The 22,944-nt window shown below is 54.9% G+C and overlaps 2 protein-coding genes across 2 annotated transcripts in view; one reads left to right on the forward strand and one right to left on the reverse strand.

Moving 5' to 3' along the window:
- Positions 1–6,705: 6,705 nt before the first annotated feature.
- On the reverse strand, positions 6,706–8,484 carry RPL35 (ribosomal protein L35). The gene is made up of 4 exons (XM_068656464.1): positions 8,341–8,484; positions 7,954–8,090; positions 7,617–7,698; positions 6,706–6,922 (listed from the first exon to the last, which is right to left on the reverse strand). Exons 1-4 carry the CDS (start codon positions 8,341–8,343, stop codon positions 6,773–6,775), a joined length of 372 nt encoding a protein of 123 aa, XP_068512565.1. The 5' UTR covers positions 8,344–8,484; the 3' UTR covers positions 6,706–6,772.
- A 10-nt stretch (positions 8,485–8,494) lies between these two features.
- The window catches only part of SCAI (suppressor of cancer cell invasion), a 41,788-nt gene continuing 27,338 nt past the window's right edge, over positions 8,495–22,944 (forward strand). Inside the window, exons 1-2 of the mRNA XM_068656458.1 lie at positions 8,495–8,619; positions 20,822–20,953. Of these exons, the coding sequence (XP_068512559.1) occupies positions 20,847–20,953 (107 nt within the window). The 5' untranslated portion in view covers positions 8,495–8,619; positions 20,822–20,846. The remainder of the gene's footprint in view (positions 8,620–20,821; positions 20,954–22,944) is intronic.

Below are 22,944 nucleotides of genomic sequence, written 5' to 3' on the forward strand. Positions count from 1 at the left end.
GGGCAGGCAGGGGCTGCAGGACGCCCTTCACGGCTCTGCTGCAGCCCCAGCCCGGAGCCTGCCCCGGTGCCCCGCTGGCCGTGCGGTGCGGCACAGCCCTTGCTCATCCGCCAGTCCCCCGCCAGGGGAAAGGAGCTGGCTGACTTTTTTCCCCTGGCTGGGTCTCTGCCAGGCTTTTATCTAACGATCCCCAGCAAATCCCTGTCTAAACAATACGGATTTCTGACATTTTTTTGCGGTAAAGTAAACTCCCAGCACATCTCTAATTCCAGGGCTTTGTTGTTGTTCTGCGGGGGCTGCCGCTCTGCCTTGCGCTGTCTTGCTGTGCCGGACCAGCGCTGGGCTGGGGGTTAGGGGCGTCCCTCGATTCCCTCTGGGAACGAAAACATCAGGAACAAAGCACGGCCCCGGCTGTGCCCCGGGGAGCCGACTGCACCCAGTGCCACGGGGACCCGCAGGCACCTGCACCGCAGCACCCCGGGGCCTGTCCCTGTGCCCCCGGTGCCCCCAGCAGTGCTGTGCCCATGCCCGGGGCAGCGGGTGAAGATGCAGCCACGGCTGCCTGGGAATCAGAGGGTGCGAGGGGAGGAGTTGGTTTGGGGCCCAAAGGGGAAGGGACTGGGGGGTCCCAGGACGAGGTTAATTAAAACCGCGTGGCCGGAGGGCAGCGTTGCCTAATTGCAGCTGCGGGGCCTCCTGCAAAGGCGCCCCTCTGCGAGCACACCCTGGCTGCCATTAACACCACGATAACGAGAAACTTTAATTACACCCAAATGACAGACATTTCACGAGGTAAGTCCTTCCCCCGATGGCTGCTGGCATTTCTCCAAGCCCTGCGGCCCCAGCCTGTGGCACCCATGGCCAGGACAGCTTGGGGGGACACGCAGGTGCTTGGGTGACACCGACCACAGCGCACGGCACCCGGTGCCCAGCACCGCTGGGCCCTGCACTGGCCGTGGGGCTGTGGAAGGATCCCTGACCCCCGGCTCAGCACCACCGCAGCCCTGCCCCAGCTCCTGCCTGACCAGCACCAGCAGCGAGCAAAAACAAAGGGGCTTTTGTCTCCCGGAGGGGTCATTATGCTGGGTTCCTCGGGCTTCCCCGGCCCCCCACCGCTCTCTGATGTTCTCTCAGCCTGAAGTCACCCCGATGCCTTTCCCTGCCATTGTGTGCCGGGGACTCCCCCCCGGCCTCGGCCATGGAGCTGCCCCTTGGTGCCTGCCCGGGGGCTGCCCACGCAGCTGGGACACGCTCGGGGACACGTGAAACCTCCTGGGCCACTGCCCCTGCCACGGGGCCGGGCTGCTTGTGTATGTGGTGCCATGATGTGTGTGTGATGGCAGCCCTGCCAGCCCGTGGGCTGCACGGTGCCAGCTCGTGCTCGTCCTGCTGCTGGTGCCCCGCCAGGCGGGGCAGGACGGAGGTCCCAGTGCAGGACGCGGTGGGGACACGTGGCTGGGGACAGGCCGGGTCCCTGCCGCGCCAGACGCCGCTGACTTCCAGACATTCCTGCTGTGCGTGCCCAGCACCACCTCTGCTCGTAACGTGATTAAGAGATTAAAAATCCCTCCATGCAGCAGCAAGCAGCAAATGAAGCCTGAGATGGGGACGCGGCGGGGTGGCAGCGCCCGAGGCCTGGTGATGGTAACACAGCACCTGGGGAAGGGCGGCCGGGGCCAGCGGGGCCAAGTGGCTGCGGGCACCATGAACCCTGTCCTACACAACCCTCTGTGGTCAGTGGGGTGCGGGCAGGTCCTGGGGGCTGCCCCCCGTGGGCCCCTCTGCCAGGGCAGGCAGTGAGGCACAAACAGCCCAATTCCCCCCGACCCCAGCTGCTTCCTTCTCAGTTACCGGCCCGGCTCTGTGTGTTTGCGGTAGCTTTGCCTCCCTGCTGGCCCAGCTAATCAGGCTGGGGCCCCCACTCAGCACAGAGCTGCCCAGGGCTGCTTGTACCCCCCTGGTGCCAGCCCCACGGCGGGGAGCAGCCCAGCCCCAGGGGCAGCCTGAGAGCAGGACAGGGCGAGGACGCGGTGCAGGGGCGCTGAGCAAGGCACGGGCTCTGCTCCAGGCAGGGCTCAGCCGGAGCCTGCCCGGACCCGCTGTGCTGGGAGCTGCTGCCGTGCCAAGGGCACCTCCTGCCTGCCACAGGGCACCAGGACAGGGCCACATCTGCCTGTGGGTGGCACTGAGGGGACTGGGGCATGCGGGCTGTGTGCCCTGCATGGCCCTGTGCTGGGCATCACCCACAGACAGATGAGGGTCGCGTGCCCGTGGTGCTGCGCAGATGGGCCCGGCAGTGCTCGGGGAATCCGGGCCCTTCCCTCACTTCTTATCTCTGGCCAGGGCTGCTGACCCCGGGCATGAAGCAATGTGTGTCCGGCAGCAGATGGAAGTGTGTCCTGGTGCTGTGCCCACATTGCAAACATGCTTCAAAGCCAGAGCCAGCCGTACCGGGTGTCACATCGGTCTATTTTTATCGCCCCCCCCGACCCTTCCCTCCATGCTGTCCCTGCTACGTGAGGGCCGGGGCGCAGCCAGCAGCACAGGAGGCATTCCCGCTGCCTGCGAGGGGCACGTCCCCGCTGCGGGCTGCCCGGCAGCCACCGGCTCGCTGCACCCGCGGCTGTCAGCAAGGGGGGGCTCCCCCCAAAGCACCCCGCTGCCCTGCACCAGGCCTGCTGCAGTGCCCCCCTTGGCGGGGCTGTGCTCGCAGCAGGGAGCTGTTTCTCTTGTAAGCGTGATGAAGCCGCATCTGGCAGTGCAGCGGGAGGCTCGGGATGTGAATATCGACCAACGCAAACAAGGCTGGCCGGGCGAGCAGCAGGCGCTGCCGGCCCCCACACACCTTCCCAGCACGCCGGGGCTGCGTGGGGCTGCCAGAAGGAGGGGGAGCCAAGGCACGAACTGACCCCAGGACCAGGGGGCCTTGAAGTGCCCCTTTCTGGGCTTGGGCAGGCACCAAGGGCACATCCCAGCACAGACGCTGCAGGACAGGAGGGAGCAGAAAGGGCAGAGCCCAAGGCATGGAGCATCCCCGCATCCCTCCTGCTTTGCCCTGGGCCCCTCCGCCCCCCTGCTCTGTGCCGTATCAGGCACCGTTGTTCCCTGTACCTAAAATAGAGCTGATGGTCCCCAGGGCCAGCAAAAGATGAGGCTGTGACTAAGTCACTGCAGGAAGCAGCACAGCTTGGCGGGGAGCACGGCCTCACGCCCAGCAGGGCCACTGTCCCCAGGCCCAGGGGGCCAGGAGCTGCGTGGTGGGGCTGGGGGCTGGGGGCTGAGGGGCTGCTGGTCCCTGGGGCTGCAGGGCCGGGGCTCGGTGTAGGGCTGTGCCCGTGACAGTGCCCAGCCGTGCTAGCAGTGGCTCAGCAGAGCCTAGCGGCCCCCAGGACCCCCGTGGGTGGGAGGCTGAGCCCCTGCCCGTGCCACTCTGTGTGCCCTGACCCCATCAGCTCCCTGCGCTGGGACTCACTTGGTGGGAAGATGTCGGTGCTGCAGGCCCCAGTGCAGGACCCGCAGAGCCGTGGGTGACGCAGGGCTGTGGGGCTGAGCCCTGCTGACCCCAAATGCCACAGGGCAGGGCTGGGCAGCAGCAGGCGGCAGCGACCGGAGGGAAGGGAGGGAGCCGCGGGCCTTGGCGGTGCCGGGGCTGAGTCACCCGCAAGTGGAAACACAAATCCCTTCCCAGGCTCGCCGCTGCTGCTCCAAACCGCCCTGGCGAGGCAGCCGGGCACGGCAGCCCCCTCAGGGTGCCCTAAGGGCTGGACGGGGCCAGAGGTGACGCTGGGACAAAGCACACACTCCCAGAACAGCCCCACCACCTGCCTGGGCAGCAGCAGCCCCCCCAGGACCAGGGGGGTTGCACAGAGGGGCCACAGCACCCACTGGGACCCTCAGCCCCCACTGCCAGCCCCAGGGCAGCCCCCGCCCCTCCGTCAGTGCCGTGCTCCCGGGGAGCTCCTCAGCTTGGCCAGCCCGCGCTCCGCAGTCCCTGCCAAGGAGAATCTCAGCAAAAATGGGCCAGAACTAAAGAAATAATGCAGGACGCAAAACTTTTCCAGATGTTGGGGTTTGCTACTGTTCTCCCACGTGCGCTGCTGCCTCGGCCCGGCACACACACTGCCTGCCCGCAGCCTGGCCGGGTCTGCACCCCCCTGCTGAGCACCCTGGCACTGCCTGGCTGGCGGCGGGGCCATGCTGGGGCCGCACGGTGCCCATGTCGCTGCCTCTGCCCACTGCAGGAGGGGCTCCTGCTGCTCGGGGTGCTGTGGTGACCCCGCACCCTACAAAGGCCCCCCACATACGGCGCCCTGTGGCACGGCACAGGGGGAGGAGGGCCGCTCATGCAGCTCCTCGGCTGGGCTCTGCTCGGCCTCGCACAGAGGCTCCCTTCATCGGGTGTGCAGCCCGGGCTGGCAGGGAGTCAGGGGGCCCCGGCACGCAGCACCCCCGGGCCTGGGAGCCCCAGTGCCACCTTTGTCCGGGAGCCACCAGGGCAGCGGGAGGGGGCCCAGCAGCGCAGCGCCTGCGTGCAGACACTGCCGGCATTCACGGCAGCAGCGGGGCCGGGGGCGGCGTGGGGACGAGGCCTCCCCCTGCCCGGCCAACAAAACCGGCATTCAGGGCAGCGAGCGGGCGGCTGCCCCGGGCCGACCTGGGCTGCCCGTGGGGCTGGCGGGACAGGGGGCTGGTGGGATGGGGCTGGTGGGACATGGCTCTGCCCACCGGGCTGGGGGTGATGATGGCATCGCCGCCCACACTGCTCCATGGTGGCACACGGGGGGCAGCGGGCACGGCCAAGGACATGAGCGCTGCGGTCACAGCCCCGCATGGCCCCACACGTCCCGCTGCATCCCCATGTCCCCTGCCACGGGCAGGAGCCAGGGCAGCGCCCGGGGAGCTGCGGGGCTGAGGTCCCGCAGGAGGGAGGCACCGGGAGCAGCCCCGGGAGCGCCAGAAGCGCCGGGCTTTGTGTGCAGCGGAGCCCCCCCGGTGCCCGGAGCTCCCTGCAGCCGGGCCCCGGCCGCTCCCCGCGGGTTGTGCCCGTGCCGCTGGTGCCGCCCCGCGGCCGGCGGGGACACGGACGGAGCCTCATGCTCTGGGCTTCAGAGCCAAGCATCTGACAGGTCTCCTACTCCCCCTCCCGACGGGAACGCACAGCACGAGAATCCCCCCCCGCCCAGCAGTAACACTGTGCTCCACCACCGCTTGTGTGAGAATGCAGAAACAAAGCGTGCCCCGAACCCTGAACGCGGCATTGAGGGGAGCTCAAAGTGGCAGAGCTGAGGCGAGCTGAACATTGCTTTGTTGTTTCACAAGTGGATATAGAAAAGCTTCTGAAAAACAGCAGATTGCAGCTATAACCCATCACCTACAGAAGAATATGGAAGAAGTTGGACAAATTGATTTAACTGCAAAGTTGGCCTTGCTCTCAGCAGTTGCACTGGCGACCTCCAGGGGTAGCTTCTGACCTGAACTATTCTGTTTGGAACTGCATCATGTAGAACTGCAGCACAGAATTAACAAATTCTCAGTTATGGCTTTAGGATGTTCATCATCTTGCAGCTTGCATCAGCTGCAAGCCACGATTCATTTTGTCTCTGCAGCTTGGCCAGTGTGTTTAGAGTCTTCTCTGGGCACGATGCCATCCAAACCTGTGGCTCCACCTTAGATTGTTAGTGCCTGATACTTAAGCTTTTTCCCCCGCGTTCTCTCCCCTTTCTTTTCTGAATGGTAAGCAGCATGTTGACAATCTGTAACCCAACTGCATCAGGCTTCTGGGACAGAAATGTGCAGATCTGCATCCTCACAGTGGTCTGCTTGTTTTTCTTCTGGAGGGCCACGTGTGCTGGGTGAGAAGCTTGTGCTTCTCCAGAACAGGCTACTGCTGGCCACTGCAGGGTGTTCAGGATCAGTAAGCAAAGCATTTTGTAACACTGCACCTATTTAGGTAACGTATTAGCCCACAGGAGCCACAGCTCAATGCTCCAACCTTACAGCGTGCTTCAGCAGCCTGGTCCCTTGTGGGGCTGGGGCCAGAGCTGTCAGGCTGCACCTCCTCCACTGCCAAGGAGGCACTACCATCCCGTCCAGGTCTGCATTCGGCCCTTAATGAAGCTGTCAGACAGCCAGCATTAGCATCATCGTAAAGCGTCCCTCATACAATCTCAATATATGGGAAATACACTTTACCACACGTAATTAGACCTCTCTCTGGTTATAATTTGCTTGAGGCTTAAAAATCCTTCAGATCTACGCTGAGTTCAGCGAGCAGAATTAAGATCTTTTCCTTGAACAGAATCTGGATCCAATTGTGTGTAAGGACTCCCTGCTGGGTAGAGAATTTCTGGTGTTAGAATACATCAGCTAAACTGACACAAACCATCACTACATCAGTAACGCTTGGACTGCTCTGTGCAACTCTTCACTACATCAGAACCAAAAAAGGCCTTCAGAATCACAACTCTGGGTTCCAAAGAACTCCAGCGAGGGACGGAAAAATAAATCATTTAACGGGTTCTGTGCCAGCTCCATGGATCTGTACTCATTTACCTGCTCTTCATAGAGAAAAAGATAATCGCAAGCTATTAGCATATTCATTACCGATAAAAGCTGAAACAAGTTTTCTGTGAATCCTCTGATTTCTCTCCATAAAGGTGATGACATCTTTATCTAACTGCTACTCAAAAGACCACCACTAACACCTTCCAAACAAAGTTCTATTTAATGAGACATACCCAATATAATTAAGAACTTTTAGTACACTGCAGTTTTACGCCTTGATGGCGTATTTCCTCATAGGGTACAAGCGTTCTTTTCGCTGCTGTTTCTTGGTCTTCAGATTTTCTTCATGCTTGTTTAACCTGCGTCGCATGGCACGAGTCTTCTTTGGCCGCAGATCCAGAGGCTTGTACTTTTTGCCCTATTTTCAAAAACATACAACAGTTGAGTTTAAAGACTGCAACACAGATCAGATAAATGAGCTCACAACGAGCTGAGTTACCTACAAAAGCATTAGCAGCAGTGCTTTAAGCTTGTTTTTGCTAGAACTATCATTACAGTCTAGAAGCTTATAGAATTTCTCTCCACTGGGAAGCAGGGGTTGATACCAACTTTTGTACCAGCTCTACTAACCTTCACTCAGGTTAGAGGTAAGTAATCGATATTATGAATCCCAATTTCCCAAGACCTTTTGTCATTTTCTTGTCCCATTCTAACCAATCCAAATCCCTAACAAGTAGCATTCTAAGAACTACAGGAATGTGCTGAGCAAGAGAATTGCTCACTCACCTGCAACTTAATTAAGATTTAGCAAGCAGAGTATCTGCATTTCTGGGAACTGCATCATCTAGAAAATATACTAGAGTTTCAGAGAAAGGGTGCTGCCCGGAAAACTCTTCTGGCAATACATACTCACATTGGGCTTACAGAATTCTGGTTACTCTCTTAACAGTGTTTTAAAATGAACCATTATTAGAAAACTTTAAGCTATACGTACATGAACATTTTTTCCCTTACGTTTTAAACTTTACAAGTAAGAATCTATAGTTAGAACGCTTCTAAATTGTCAGTGTTTGAGAATAACAGAAGTCACCGTGCAGGAAGTTTGGACTTACTTTGTAAAACTTTCTCAAGTTCTCCTTCTGAGTCTGGTTGATCACAGTTAAGACTCTAGCAATGGATTTGCGCACCACACGGCTGCAGGTGGAAAAAAAAAAAAAGAAGAGGATGTCTCAGAACACACCGAGGGACGAACACCACGGGTTTACACAACCAGCGCTGTGTGGTAAACATGAGGCAGATATCGGACAACCCCACAGCCCACACCGTGCCTGCCCTGCAGCACAGCGCCCAGCAGGCCTCCCCTCAGCGCCCACGCCCCGAGCCCAGACGCTCCCCTCCGGCCCGCAGCCGGTCCCCCCCGGCCCCCAGCCCCGTCCCGGCCCCGCTTACATCTTGGAGAGCTTGGAGGCGGCGCCGCCCGTCACCTTGGCCACGCGCAGCTGGGACAGCTCCACCTTGAGGTCATCCAGCTGCTTCAGCAGCTCCTCCTTCTTCTTCCCCCGCAGGTCCCGGGCCTTGATCTTGGCCTGCGGGCGGCGGACACCCGGTCACGGCGCGTCAGGGCCCCCCCCCCGGTTCCCCCCGGTCCCCCCCGGTTCCCCCCGGCTCCCCCCGGTGCCCTCCCCGGCCCATCCGCCCCCAGCCCCCGCTCCTCCCCCCCCAGCGAGGCCGGGCCGGGCCCGCAGCGCGCGGTGCCGCCGTGCCGCAGCTCGGGGTGGCGGTGTCGGCGCGGATGTTGGCGGATGTTGGCGGATGGCGGCGGCGCGGGGCGCTCACCATGATGGCGGCGGCGGCGGCGGCTCGGGCGGAAGGGCCGGAAGGGGCGCGGGGCGGGGGGGAGGGGCCTCGGCCCGGCGCCTACCAATGGGCGGGGGGGGGCGGGGGGGGGTTCCCGAGCCGCGCCGCACCCCCCCTGAGCCGCGCCGTGGAACCGGCCGCGGAGGGCGGGGGGCGGCGGCGGGGCTGGGCGCCGGTAGCGGGCTGGCAGCCGCCCCGCCGCCCCGCCTCGAGTCTGCCCCGCAGCACCACGGAGCCGGCGGCGCGGAGCGGGCCCAGGTGCGGCGGCCAAAGCCCGGGGGCGGCGGGGACGGGGACGGGAGGGCGGGGGGCGGGCATCGCGGCGGGGCCGGGGATGGGACCGGGCGGGGCGCAGCGAGGGCCGGTGCCGGTGGCGGTGCCGGTGGCGGTGCCGGTGGCGGTGCCGGTGGCGGTGCCGGTGGCGGTGCCGGTGGCGGAGCGGCGCGGGGCCGGCCCCGTGTGTGGCCGCGCCGCCTCCCCGCGCGGTGGCGCCGCCGCTCGCCGAGCCCGGCCCCGCGGGGGGGCTGAGGCGCGCCGCTGACTGACGTCCCGCGGGCCCAATCAGCGCGCGCCGCTCCGCCGCCGGCCGGGGCGCTCGGCCAATAGGGGCGGGGGGGCGGGGCCAGCCCGGCCCCGAGCGGCGGCAGGCGGCAGCCGCGCTCCGCGCCCCGGAGCTGGGCGGCCGCGGCCGGAGCCGAGCGGGGCTGGGGGCGGCGGCGCCCGCCCGGCACGGGCACGGGCACGGCACTGACAGCGGCAGCGGCACGGCTCCAGGTGCGCGGGGCGGCGGGGGGGGCAGAGCGGCGGCGGCGTGGGGCCGGGCAGGGCCGTGCCGGGGTCCCCGCGCCCCCCGCCGCGGGCCGAGGCCCGGCCCAGGTGAGGCGGCGGCGGCGGCAGGTGCGGGGCCGGCCCCGTGAGGCGCGGGGCGCGCTGCGGCCGTGACAGCGCCGCGCCCGGTGCCCGCTGCCCCCCCCCGGGGCTTGGCGGGCGCTGAGGAACCGGGGGGGCTCCGGGCCCGGTGGGGGCCGCCTGTGCCCTCGTGCCCCCGCCGCGCTGCCCGGTACCGGTTCCGGTCCTGGCGGCCCCATGAAGGCTGCGGGCAGCGGCCAGGAGCGGGGCACGGCCCCGGCAGCGCCTTGGCTGGGCTCGGTGCCGCGGTTGGGCAGCTGCAGCCCCCGCCTGCAGAGCGGAGCCGGTACCGGAGAGCATCGGGGGCTGCGGGAGCTGCCCGGGCCGGGCCGCGGCTCTGGGTGCGGAGCCGCTGAGGGCCCGCGGGCTGCCGGCACGGCCGGGCTGAGCACGGCTCCCAACGGGCGGCTGCCCTCACACCGTGCCGGCCGCGGCGGGGGACAGCCCCGGGGGGGGCCCGGTGGGCGATCGGCACGGAGACCTGCGGCTGCGGTGGCTGCATGGAGACCCCGGGCGACCCCCGGGGTGTGACAGCCCCGGGAGCGGTGCAGAAGCGTGACCCCTGCCCTGAGCTGTGGCCCCGCTGCTTTCTGGAGCCGGATCAGCCAGTCTCCTCTCAGATATTTTGCTAAACTGGATTATGTTTGTTAAAAAGAAAAAATAATAATGAGCTGCTTAATGACAAGCAAGGAATATAATCTGCCAGTCAGTCTGGGCTGCCAGAATACTGCAGACAGCGAACACAAACCTCATAGCCAGGTACTGCGCTCCAGAAAATGTAACAGCAATTATTCACAGAAACCGTATGGAGAGGAAAAAGATTTTATTGCCTTATGGAGGCAGTTGCCATCATTGCTGTATTCTGAAGCACAGGTACAACGCACAGACAAGTCACTCAGTTATCCGTGTCCCTTATGGACACAGGAGGTTTTCTCACACAGACGGCCGCTTGGGGTGAGTTGTATGTTAAACTGTGAGAAGCTGGCAGGCGGTAGCACCCTGTGGTTGTTCGCAGTGGCCACCTGAGAAGCTAGATCTGCTCGTGGTAAAAGGCTGAAAGTCACCGCTGTGCTCACCCCATGCAGCCCGCACACGCTGCTCCTTCACTTCGGTTCTACTCCGATTTAGCTCTGCTGGCTTTAAAAGGAGTCGTTGATAAACAGCAGCGTAAACGAACAATGGAGATGAATCTGATCATCTGGACGCGTTGCTTTGGCTTGTCTTTTGCCATGTATGGTGACTTTGAGGCCAGAAGGAAGAGTTCTGGTGTGAAAGTCTGTTCGGAAGTGATGTTGCAGTGAAGTCTTAGCTATCTAGGCAGTATTTGGAAGGAAAAAAAAAAAGCAGAACACAGCCATCGGTTTTATCACAGAAATCTGTGTTGGTGTCTTTTTTTCACAGAACTCTTGGTAGTTCTTTTCATAGAAATGTTTAGCTGGAGCGAGCTGTGCAGGAGGAAAACCAGGACTTCTGCAGGCAATTTTTGCACTCGTTTTCTTTGGTATTCTTGCCTAAGAACATTCTGCAGGCTTGGCTCTTACAGCCAGGCTGCTCTCTGTAAGCACATAAACCCTATTCTGGATATGCAGTATTTAAGGAGGCTGGAAACAGGGTTATGGAACGGGGTATGTGCTGCAGCAGAGGAAGGCTGTGTAAAGGAGTGCACGAAGTTGTACGTGGGAGCTGCATGGAGGGTCAAATAGAGGTCTGTTTCTATAAAGTATGCGTGTTAGTCGCCAACACAAATATTACCTAGCAGTTTACATGTGCTGAGAGAGCACAGTGCAGTCCTGCAACAGGAATAGAGTAGAAAAACCATCAGTCTGGCTCCCTCGGGACATCAGTCAAGAAAGGAAGTGTGTGATGCCAGAAAGCCTGGATGGAGCAGCAGGTTTGGAGGACTCCTCGCTTGAAGGATTTTTAATTATTGCTATTATTATAATGGAACACAGACTAGGAGCTCAATTTTTTATATAATTAAGGTAGAAATCAGCAGAGGGATTTCTCTGCCTTGTGGTGGAGTGATGGTCCAGGAGCGTCTCTGCTCTGCAGGGTGAATTCCCGGAGTGGTGACGCTCTCCGAGCAGTTCCTGTGCATGCTGGCAGCTTACTGCCAAACACCACCGTGGAGGGAGGAGGAGAACTGAGCTGACCAAAAAGCTTTCCTGAGCTTGCGCTGCATTCTCTCCTGTCAGGGTGAGGATCCTGTTGGAAAGCAGCCACTGACACCTTGGCCAAGAATGCAAACAAGATGGGGCATGTGATGAGTCCTGCTCTCCGGCCGATGCTGGCCCCAGCTGCCATTTGGGCTATCTAGTAAAAGGCTTGCTCTAAAGAGGTCTCCTGAGTCTCTGCACCGCATTGACATCAGGTCCCATCGCATGGCAACCTTTCTGCTTTGAATTAGGAGTGTGTATAAAGGAGTTAAAACATCGGTCGTTTTCTGACTCAAGCAAAAAAATTATCGTGTAGCTCGGATGCTTTTCAGGAACTTGGCCGCCGTAGAAGCGAGAGGCATGTGCTTTTCCACACTGCTCTAGGTGATGGCTTAGTTCAAGGGGGCCCAGCTTTGGCTCAGTCAACAGTTGTGTTGGCTCCTTGCCATCGAGTGTGCATAAAATGGAGCTGGCTGCAGCTCCCCGCTCGCTGCAATATGGAGGGGCAGCGTGGGGCTGCGCAGCCCCGCGGCTCTGCTCTGCTGGGACGCCGGAGCTGCCTTTGAGTCCCTGGGCTGTATTTCGGTGTCTGGTCATAGCTGATGCATTTCAGCCCTCGCTGTGCCTGTGCTTCCAAAATCCTCCTCCCTTCTCGCAGTGGCTTGCGTGCTTTTCCAGATGTGCGAGGTTCACGTCTCATTTCCAGGCTCTTCCGATGATTTTGTGGCTTTATGCGCGTTGCCACCAAATCAAGATAAAACACAACTGGCATTTTAGCTGCTCCAAGCACATTGTGTGTAAATAAACCACTAAATAGTTGAGCTTGTGAAATGTAAATACACACAGCTCAACCCGCCGCAGCTGATGGTGTTTTTCTCTCTCTCCTCTTCCCCTCCCACCCCTGCCAAGAGTAGGCTAGCCTGATGTTCTTTTTTCCTCCTGCTCTTTCATACAAAGCAAATGACTGCTCAGCACCACGTAGGTGGGATGCAGGCACCACTGCAGAGTCACGATTTGAATTAGACGTGGATGTGGGCAGTAGGTGCGTCCTCTTCCACGCTGCTTCTGAACCATCTTCTGGGGATTCCTGGACGCTGGTGACCGAGCGGCTCTGCCCCAGCCTGACTCTGAGCTCGGGCTTGTTTTCAGCTGCAAGCTGGTTAAGGCAGGCCAAGAGCAGAGAGCCAACCAGGATGGCTTTGGGGCTTTGCCCTTTGTTCATCCCCTACGCAGAGGGTCGTGAGCTGTAGCGAAAGGGGGATCACAGAGGGCACGGAGCGGACAAACATGGAACAGATTGCGAGTGGCAGGAGCATAAAGAAGAGAAGCAAAAGTTGCGTGTTATGCAGTTAGTTGAAAAAGGCCCCATACGCATCCCATGGTGATGTTGTGTCGCGCGTATTTGAAGTGAGTCGGCCCGGAGTGAATTCAGGAGAGGCTTCTGGCCCCGCACCCCCGGCCTGCTGGTGGCCGTGCCCTGGGGCCAGCAGTGGCTGGGGACGAGAAATGGCTCTGTTGGCTTCCAACTCCTACTACAAACCTTGGAGTGATAAAGGAATTGGTATTTTTTTCCTGATATTTCTTTATCAAGCCGCTGTACCTGAGGTGTCCCTGCCTGCCCTCACTGGCTGTGGTGGATGCCTGCCCCTCGCCACTCCCCGGCAGTGCTGGCACCAGCGAGCTGTGAAGCCTCCGGGCGTGTGAGCGGGGGCACGCGGGGACACGCGTTTACTGATGTGAAAAGTGGATCTTGCACAGAACCGGGCGGCCTCTCAGGAAGCTGGGGACGGTGGCGCTCAGCAGAGAATTAGGTATTCTGGCAAGAAGAATGAATCTGGGTTCTAATTAATTTTGTGTTGTCTGCAACTCCGTCAGGACTAGCGCTCTGAGCAGAGTACGTGGAAACACACAGATGGTTTTCCCAAAACGTGCAGCGTAGCTTTGAAAGAAAACACAAGAGGCGAGTGTGCCAGTCTGTAGAAGGAGGAGAGGCAAGTAGCAAAGGTAGACGTCTCTTGACAGAGGCACAAATACATTTCTGCTGGCCGGCAGCAGAGTGGGGCTGGTCCGTCTATTGTAGAGCAGTGATTGTTTGTTTGCTTTTCCTTAAAGGATGAAATGGGAAAGGACGTTGGCATAATGCAGGGGCGGGATTGATTTTTTCCTTCCGATGGGCACTGCTGTCAGCTGCAGTGGTTCGGTTTGGTTTTTCAGAGGGAAGCTCTCAGCAGGGAGGGTGCCACAACCAGCTGCTCAGAGCAAGGCACGAGGAGGATTCTTGGCAGCTGTCTTCTCCTTTTAACAGGCAGTTAGTGGGCTGTCAGGAGCCCAGCACCGTATTTCAGCAGCATCTAGCGAGAGCTGTGGAGCTTTCTGGATCCAGAACGGTGCTGGGATCTGATCTGGGAGTCAGGGACAGCGGATCAGACCTTTGTTGGTAGAGACTCGGGCTGTGATGGTACCAGGCTTTGGGTATGAGTGATCAAGAGCTTAGTTTTGTCTGTTATCTATTTCTTATCAGCAAATTAATTCCTGCAGAGTGTCTGGTTTTATATTGCAGTCCCTTTGGGCAGTGATGCTGTGGGAGATGTTTCAGGGTGAAAAGTGGAGAGAGAGCCGGTCTCTCTGACTCAAGGTTAGAAACCTTTCAAGTCCTGACAGATTAGAATGATTAGAAACAGAATTCCACCGGCAGTTTCTGCGGAGAGCAGTTCTAATAATGCCTTGGTCTGGGGAAGTTCCTGTTTCAACAAGACAGATGTAGAAAGTTTATTTGCTTTTGCTTTTTGGGTATTACTTGCATCTCTGAGCTAGGAGTGGGAAGCGTTTGAAAAGCAGTTTATATTTCTCTGCTGTGCTTTCTTGATTAAAATGGTAAAACTGGCCACGAAGCTGGGAATCAGGATGCAACCATAACTTACTCTTATCATTAGCTCACTTGTCTAAGCACATGATTATATTTCCTGCTTGACTCCAGCATCTGAATATTAATCAGAGCCTCAACTGTAAACCCCGGGCCATTTGTATTCGGTGCAAGCAGTGAAACTCCAGATCAGCAAGAGTTTAGGACGTGCTGTTTGTATGACAGTTTGCTGTTTCATGTTGCATCTGTTGCAGAAATGCAAGCTCTGATGCTCAGGCTTGGGGTTAATCAGGACGGCCAGCCCAGCCCTGCTGGCTGCTTGGTGTACAGCCTGCTGCCATCAGGTGTGGGGCTGAGCAAAACTCCAGCAGCACCTTTGCCATAAGATGTTGCTCTTCTCCCTCTTATTCCTGTTCCCCAGACTGACCGCCCTGGGCTGCCCTGCTGGCCTTGCATCTGCTGCCCTGTGCTGAAGCTCCTGGGGGGGGTATTTAAGGGACAGAGTCGAAAGCTCGGTAATCAAAACAGCTGGAGCCTGAAATAAAATAGATTCTTGTTCTAATTTTCGCCACAAAGCTTCCCTGGGTCATATTGATCACATTTCTGGGCTGTAATAAATGTTTCTCTGCATAGTAGGAATATTCAACATCCAGACTTAATCTGAAAGGCTGAAGCTCCCCGGAGATCAGTGCAGGGAAGGTGCGTGGAGTCACTTGCCACACGAGCGATGTGTTCAGCTTTTAGGAAGGGTTGTTTCTGAAAGATGTATTTGTGCCTATACTTAGGAAATAATAGGATTTTTTGATGAAAGTGATGGTTTGAAGTATAAATGCCTAAAGCTTTAGGGCTAAATTCCTCTGATTTGAAGTAAGGAGGGCAGGTTGCACATCACGTATGAAGTATCTGTGCCTGTGCTCAGGAATTTCTTAAACTCCAGGAGATGTGCAGCTAAAGGCTGTGTCACGAGGTTGTGCTTCTAGTACAGGGTGAGAGTTTTAAGTCTAAGGCTGATGTCTAGCGAGGAGTTTTTTTTCAATTGACCATTTAAATGAAGTAGGTAAAGCTGAAAAACTGCTATTGGACATTCTTGGCTCTTATCCCGTAAGCGTTGCTGTGGGGAGCTGTGCTGGGAGGCAGCTGGGCATTTGCAATGGCCTGGCAAAGGAGACACCAGGAGGTGGAGGTGCCTCGTGCAGCCCACCCTGCCTGTGCAGCTCCGGGGCCCTCCCCTCTCTCTGCGTGCCCGTGCTCAGCAGTTTGCCCAGGTCCCGGCACCGTCCCGGCACCGTCCCCGAGTGTCACCGCTCGTTCCGCAGCGAGTGCCAGGCGTGAGGCTGTGAGCGCCCTGTCCTACCAGGTGAATCCCAGGTTAGTTACCCTGCCTGAGCAAGAACCCTGGCTAAAGGGATGTGCACCTAGCGCCCTTGTTTAACATACCTGTGCCTGACTGTTGTCAGCTTGGTTTCTGTGAAGCAGGTGCTCTCCCACCATGCACAAAGCAAGCCTTGCTTTGCAAGCTTGAGTCTGAGTATAGGGCCGGCTGGGAGTGCGTGCCGTTGACTTGAGCAGACTTTTTCCTTTCCAACCGAGCCTGGAAAACCTTAGCCAAAAGACAGCAAACCACAGGGAAGTGGAAATGTGTGTGATGTAAGTGACACATAACTTTAAAAACTGCTTGCAAGCATCGCGAAGCTTTCATCCGTTTCCCATCCAAGCCCTCCTCCTCCTGCTGCCTTGCAGCTCCAAATGCTCTGCATGGTCTTGGCGTTCTCTGGGATGCCTGTAAGCTCTTCTCTGCTATTCTCCATGCTGCAGTGGGATGAATTTGCACAATATAACAACGTGTTGTGCTGAGCAAACCTGGAATTGTGCATTCTGAGAGCGTGGTGGAAGGAACCTGGCATGTGAAGTGCGGTGTTTGGCTAGCGCAAATTTTCTGCCTTCTTTAGCCTGAGGAGTTGGCAAAACCTTGGAGAGAATAACAACTTCTGCTGAAAATCACATTTTTCTGTCTTATTTTAAGTCTTAAATCAATGTTTCAGAGTCTCCTTCTGCAGACTCTAGCATACCTACCCACCTGCCTACATCCACATTTTTATATATATACATTTTTTTCCCAGCAGCATCGTTCTAAAATGTGCTACTTGAATAAAAACCAAGCAATGTGCAGAACAGCCCAGTGGTTTCTTTTGTGTGAAAGAAAACAAAAAACATCAAACACAAGAACAAAAACATAAGTAGGTGATATTTCTAATATAGCCGGGCTTAGAAAACTGGGACAACCGTCTGTCTGCAGAAGAGGAGCACGGATCTGCGGGGTTACTCCTCGAATGGAGGAGAGGTCTACGTTGGGGATATAGTGCTGGTTGCATTTTATTTATTTTTGTCGTTTGTAGCTCAGCAGTCCCTGAGGAAACAGCGATGTCAGTAGCTATCTTCCTCCCTTTGCTGTGCCACTTGCTGTTTCTAATAATAATTTTCTGTCTGTGGTGCTGCTGCATTACAACACAGTCTTTAAGGCAGGGAAGACCTCCTCCTTTCCTGCGCTGCTGTGATCGTCGTTCTTTCTTTGTACAGCACCAAATGCCACCCTCTCTGGTGCATGAGAAGCCAAAACCAGTGCGTGAGATAACTAACCTGATTTTTCTTCCTGATCACAAAGGAAAAGCCAGCTTCTCCTGCCACTGAACTGCTCATTTCCCTTTTTCTGTCCATCTTCCCTTCCCTTCTTCTCTTCATATTCAGGCACATGCTGTGGCTGAGTGAAGCTGGGGTTTCAATTGCAGCAGCACTCAGCTCGTGCCTGTAACCAAAATGTTGCTTTGAACCTGGGATCTGTGGAAAAAATTACCTTCTAGCAGCTTTTTTAAAGCTACCTCACAGATGGAAATTGTCATGTTTCTTACAACTGCACTTATTTTTTCTCTGCTTCTACTTCTTTCTTGGTTGAAATCCGTATTTCTTTTTCCATCATTTTTTTTCCTGGAAGGAAGACTCTGCTTGCCCATTATGTGGCTCAGTCCGAATGTTTTGGTAACGTAACTTCTATGTGGTGTTTTTGTAATCACCATGAAGATAGGTTTGATGCACAGCAAGTAAGAAGCCTGTCCGTCCTGAGCAAGCCTTATCTTACTCCTTAAGCTTATCCTCAAGGAAATTCAGGAGGACTTTCCACTGTACCGTGTCCATCTGTAAATGCAGCGGGTGGTTTAGAAGTACGCCGGTTTTGTGGATGCAATATGTGGGAGAGCCAAAACATGCCTTTAATTATCCTGCACAGGGGTGAAACTTGAGCTCCTCCGCAGGCACCGTCCAGTGGTGATACCTGGGATGTGCTCGCTCCTCTTCCCACGGAGGTGTTGTGTCTGCTGTGTCTGTTCTGGCCCATGGCAATTACGTTTGCATCTTCAGGTCATTGGTGGTTTTGGGATTGTGTGGATAACTTCAGTTCGGTTTCATTCTCCTTTTAACTGCGATTTGGCTGTTTCATTATAAAATAACCTGAACCAAATAGGGCACGTTGAGACTTCTGTGTTTAATGGATTACGTACTAATGAAATAGCTTGTTATAAACACCTGAGCCCTACCCATTCATTCTGATGTCTTAGATCAACTTCTAAGTCTTCTGGTCACCTCTCTCCTAAAAGCATCAGTAGAAAATGAGATAAATTCTTGTGCTCGTCTCACTAGGTAATGATTAAGGTCGGGTGAGAGGAATACCTCAAAATGTTTGACAGATGTTCATGAAGTTAGGTTATGCATGTCTGAACAGCTGGCAGATGGGGTTTTTCCAAGTCACGCTATGGATCAGGCTGTTCCTGGTTCCTCACAGACCTCTGCCCAGAGCCCTCTGGAGGAAGGCTGCCCGCAGCCTGGGGTGCCCGCGGCCAGGAAGGAGCCATGGCCGTGCTGCTCCGGGGGCTGCCCGATGGACACGGGGTCTGGGTCATGTGAAACAACAAAATCACAGACTCCAGAACTAGTTTGTTATGTTGGCTGAAAGGTTCTTGGGTAAGGCTGGATGTTTTCCTGACACTAGGTGGTGGCGGGGCAGTGGTGAGCCTGCCCCTCGCTCCTCATCCCTTCACAGTGCAGCTTGCTCCTGTGCTTACAGACGTTTTGTTCAATAAGCAGAAAAGGTGCTTTGGCCTCTGCTTCAGGAAGAAGTCCAAACCCTTGTGCCAGTAGCAATATCGTGAGCTGAACATCCAGAACATTGTCCAAAATGTTTTGTTTCCAGCTGGGGAATCTCTCCCTTTCTCCCCCTCATCCTCCCAACTCCCCTGCAGTTCTTCTGACTTAGCACAAATTAGAATATGCTAAATCATTAGGAACTGGCAGGGCTGAGCATAGGCTTTCGAAGTACTTCTTAACTGTCTATGATCCGAAAAGTCTTTTTTTCCTTCTTTCCTTCCTTCCCATTTTTTGTTCTCCCCTGGCTTTTCATGGTTTCTCTGCAAGTATTTTGTCTGCCGCCTGATACCTTTCAGAGCAGCAGGCAGGGAATTTGCTGGCTTATCTTTTAGTGATTGCATAAGCAGCCCTGCTTGCAGAGGGCCTGGCGACTCTGCCGTGAGGGCCGCGGTTGGTTTTACTCACCTGCTGCAGGGCGAACACAGATCCAGCTGGCCAATGTTAGCGATGGCTGGGAAAGATGGTGTAAAAAGTGGTGTAATTTAAAGGTAGCATACGATAAAACTGACTGTACCATTAAATTAAATGTGGGGAATGATATACAGACTGTCTGAAACATACTGAGCCATTTAAGCAACCCCTCCTTTTTAGAGATCTGTCTGCAGTCTCTCTAGAGCGTGCGACCGTCCCCAGCGGAGCGCTGCAGAGCCCAGGGGCCTCGCCGCAGGATTTAGGTCAAGCTTGCTGCAGAACACGTGAAACTGGGGTATTGTCCCTCTTCCTGAAATTCTTGCATCACCTCCTGGCTGCTTCTGACGTCTGTTTCTCAGCTCTCATTGCTCCCTTTGGTGTTGTGTGTTTGCTCTGAGTGCTGGCTGTTGTGTTTGGCGCTGTGTGGTCACAGGCGCAGAGGTCTCAGACGCGGGGCAGTGCTTTGTGACATTCACGTCCTGCTTTGCTGGACCCATACCAACAGGTTTCGGCATCTGGTTGGTATGTGTGAACTCGTACATTGTCTGGCACCCATCCTCACCCATATCGCAGTCCCCTGACAGTGAGCAGAAACTTCCTCTTCTGGAGCTCTCCAGCAGGCAGCCGGTGTGCCGCACCCTGTGCTCCTGCAGTGGTGCTCTGTGCACTGCCACGTGGGTGTGCAAATTCAGGCGAATGTGTCTGCATCTGGTCTGCCCTGGGAATGACCGAATTGCTTGGCCAGCAGTGCTCACTCACTGCCAGCCCCCCAAACTGGAAGGAGCTGCTGTGATCTCCTGAATTTGGTAGGCACGAAATGCCCGCTCAGGGAAGCGTTTCTGAAGCCTGTTTGGTGATTGGGAAGGTTTATCATGGCAAGTGGAGAAAGATACTTGTGGGTACTTTCCAATGACTGTGAGAAGTTAGCTCTGCCATTTTCTGGCTTGAGTTGGGATTTGGGGATAATTATTTATGCAAATAACATCCAAACAGAGCTTCTGCACAAATGGAAAATCGTTACCTAACAAAAGTGCTTACCAGATCTGGTAGAGAAGTCACTGAAAGTAAAAGCTCTGCATTTGCCCAGTTAGAGGTGTGATTATCTTGCACTAAATTTCTTAGAGAGCACAGAAGAGCCCAAGATGACCTCACAGCCGTTTTTAGAGGATGTTTTGCTGCTGCTGTTTTGATGTGTGGCATGTGGAAGGTTAACTTTATGTGTATGTATGTTTCAAGTCAGATTGTAAAAGCCACTCTGCCTTTACAGGCTTTCCTATTCCCTTACTTGTTCAGTACTAGGAATATCTGTGTTATGTCTTAGTTTTTTTTGTTTACAGTATGACATCTTGCTCACACGAACAGTAAAAATAGATTTTCAGGTATAATTGTGGGCAGTGCAAGCCGTGGAACTAAACTAACTAGTCATGGGGAAGTAGAGAGGAAGCAGAGTTTTCTTTTTTACCAGTTTGTCTAAAACTGGTGTGTTGCAGCAATAGCAACTAGCAAACTACAGTTTTCAACAGTTCCAGAATGAAAATGAAATATAAACAGAACTGTAAACATGGCTGCAGGATAAACACCTCTGCAGTAAGGCAAATTCAGAGATGTCTTTGTCCAAGTATGAAACTCAAATGTTTATGTTAAAATCCTTTTGCTGGCATTTTTGTGTTTGTGAATACAGTCCTCAGTTATTTTATGACTCTTGTGCCAATTCTATTTTTAATTTTGTGCTGTTATCTAGTACATTGTGAAGTAATAAGTCCCGTGCTTTGATTCTCAGATGTTGCTTTTAATGAGTCTTAAGAAGAGTCACCCAAGGGAGAATTGCATGCTCGTTGTCACCATCCCCGTGGAACATGCATCTAATCTGGGTGAGTTCACAGTAGCCCTCAATTGCTGAGTGATATGTCTATTTTCTTCTTCATAGGACTGAGTTTGCCCTAAAAGAAATCATGTCATCAGGAGGAGCTGAAGATGATATTCCTCAGGCAGAGAGGAAAACAGTTACAGACTTTTGCTACTTGTTGGATAAATCTAAACAGCTCTTCAATGGCTTAAGGTTAGTGCATTGCACATTTGGTAGTATTCCTTCAGAAAAGCGTTGGAACATGCACTCGAGTATGTGAGGGAATGTGAAGTAAGATGTACAACTAGCATTTTCATCTCAAAACTAGCAAGTTTGTTTAGGAGAGAGCAGTGTGCACCTGTGTAGGGGTAGTTTTGGACCATATATGTAAGAACGTCTGTAGAAGTTTGCATGGTCTGTTTGCATGTTGTTCAGGAGCAGATCACAAAGAAGGCAGAGTACTTACAGCCGTTCTGTCTGTTCCTTTGGGGCAGAATTAGTACTTTTATTGGATTACCAGATAGATATTGTTTCCGTGTGCATCCATGGTATTTTGACAAAAAGAAACCTTCTTATCCAGACAGAAGATAGAAAATTTGGGTGGGATTTGGGCAATAAAAAATAGAGAGATGGCCTTCAGCAGCCAGCTCTCCTGTGTGAAAATAAAAACGTCCTAGAATGGGAAGCTGCCTTTGTCCTTGCTGTAACTTGGCACAGCTAACGTAGGTGCTTCTTGCACCAAACTTCACTGCCATTTCACCTACAAGGCCTGTGATTCCTATGGCTACAGCTGGGTAAAGCAGCCTTCAGGTATCTCCTCTGTTAATGCTTATTCTGTTCTGGAGAGTTCACCTGGAAAGGACTTGGCAAGTATCCTGATTCTTAGTCCAGTTGCTTGCTTTTCCTTTTAGCATAATAAATACATTGATACCTGCCTGCCCTCTTCTGTTTTGAAGATGATGGTAGCCTTTGCTGCTGTATTTGATGCCGTTCTCTTTTCCCTAACATGTTTCATGGGAAAAAAAAAATGTGGTGGGGGAGGGAGAGGAGAGCAATGATTTCCTTCCCAAAATCTCCTCTGGGCACTTCAGCTGCAGGGAACCGAGCCTATAGCTGTGTTGGCAGCTGCTTAGCTATTGCTGCTGCCAAAAATGCAAGGGCTCAGCCTGCCACGTCTTTGTTTCAGTAGCATTTCCTTCCTCTCTTCCCAATACAGATGCCAAATACAGCATTTGAGGAAAACATATGATGATCTGCCAAGGTTGCTGCTCCAAAGTATACTTCATGCTCACACTGCCAGTGATACCGTCCTTTTGTGACCATACCTCCTAGAATAACTTAAGAAGGAGGTTGTCTTCCTAGTATCTATACTTGGTTTTGGACGAGCTATAAGTTATAAACAACTGTTAATGAAGTGTGTTGCAGTTTCTCTTTCTCCTCCTTTCCCCACTCCCACTTGTTTTTCTCCTGGAAATGTGGAGAGGGAGTGAGTTACAAAGAAGCTTTTCACGGTGTGCTATCACCTGTTATTTTCTTTTTGATGCTAGAAAGTGCTTCGGTGTGTTCAGTATCATAGAGAAGCTTGAAACTTAAACGAGACTTTCCACATGTACTGTACTTCCCCAGACTACAAAGTCTTGTTACTCATTGTGTTGGCTGCAAGAATCGTGACTGCTGTCCTTTCGCAGAAAGAGCTGGTAGTATTTAGCTGTTCATTTCTCAGACTTGCAGTAAGATGCAAATCGAACCTCTTAGTTCTACGAGATGCTGCTGATGTAGAAACAACAGGACCCTGCTAGCTTCAGGTAAAGCAGTGGGCTGTAGCCCTGTCTCACGCTGGCTTCTCACACCACCTGTGGTGGTGAGGCCGGCGACTGCATGCTGTGCTGGTGTGCTCGCCTTTGTGGGTTGGTAGAGGCCAGGGGAACGCTGTGCTGAAACCCCGTTATCCCACTGCTGTCTGGGTTCTGGGCATAGGAGCCTGTAATTACTACAAGCATATGAACATAAAAGGAAATTGTCCTTTTTATCACCTGTCAAAACTGTGAACGTGTTTGAAGCTCTGAATGTTAAACTTGCTGTAACCTTCTTTTTGAACAAGTGTGCTGCTGAGCCTCTAGGACTTCCTCAGTGTCTTTGTGTCTCTGTGAGCTGTGTCCCTGTGTGACAACTCCCACGAGGTGCTGGCCAAACAAGTCTCAGCA

The sequence above is a fragment of the Anas acuta genome, chromosome 20, assembly GCF_963932015.1.
Source record: "Anas acuta chromosome 20, bAnaAcu1.1, whole genome shotgun sequence".
Lineage (NCBI taxonomy): Eukaryota > Metazoa > Chordata > Aves > Anseriformes > Anatidae > Anas > Anas acuta.

Coding starts and splice junctions, on each gene's coding strand:
- RPL35 (XM_068656464.1), bottom strand. Junction 7,699..7,953: donor GCCTCCAAGCTCTCCAAGAT/GTAAGCGGGGCC, acceptor TTCCACCTGCAG/CCGTGTGGTGCGCAAATCCA. Junction 6,923..7,616: donor ACTTGAGAAAGTTTTACAAA/GTAAGTCCAAAC, acceptor TTTTGAAAATAG/GGCAAAAAGTACAAGCCTCT.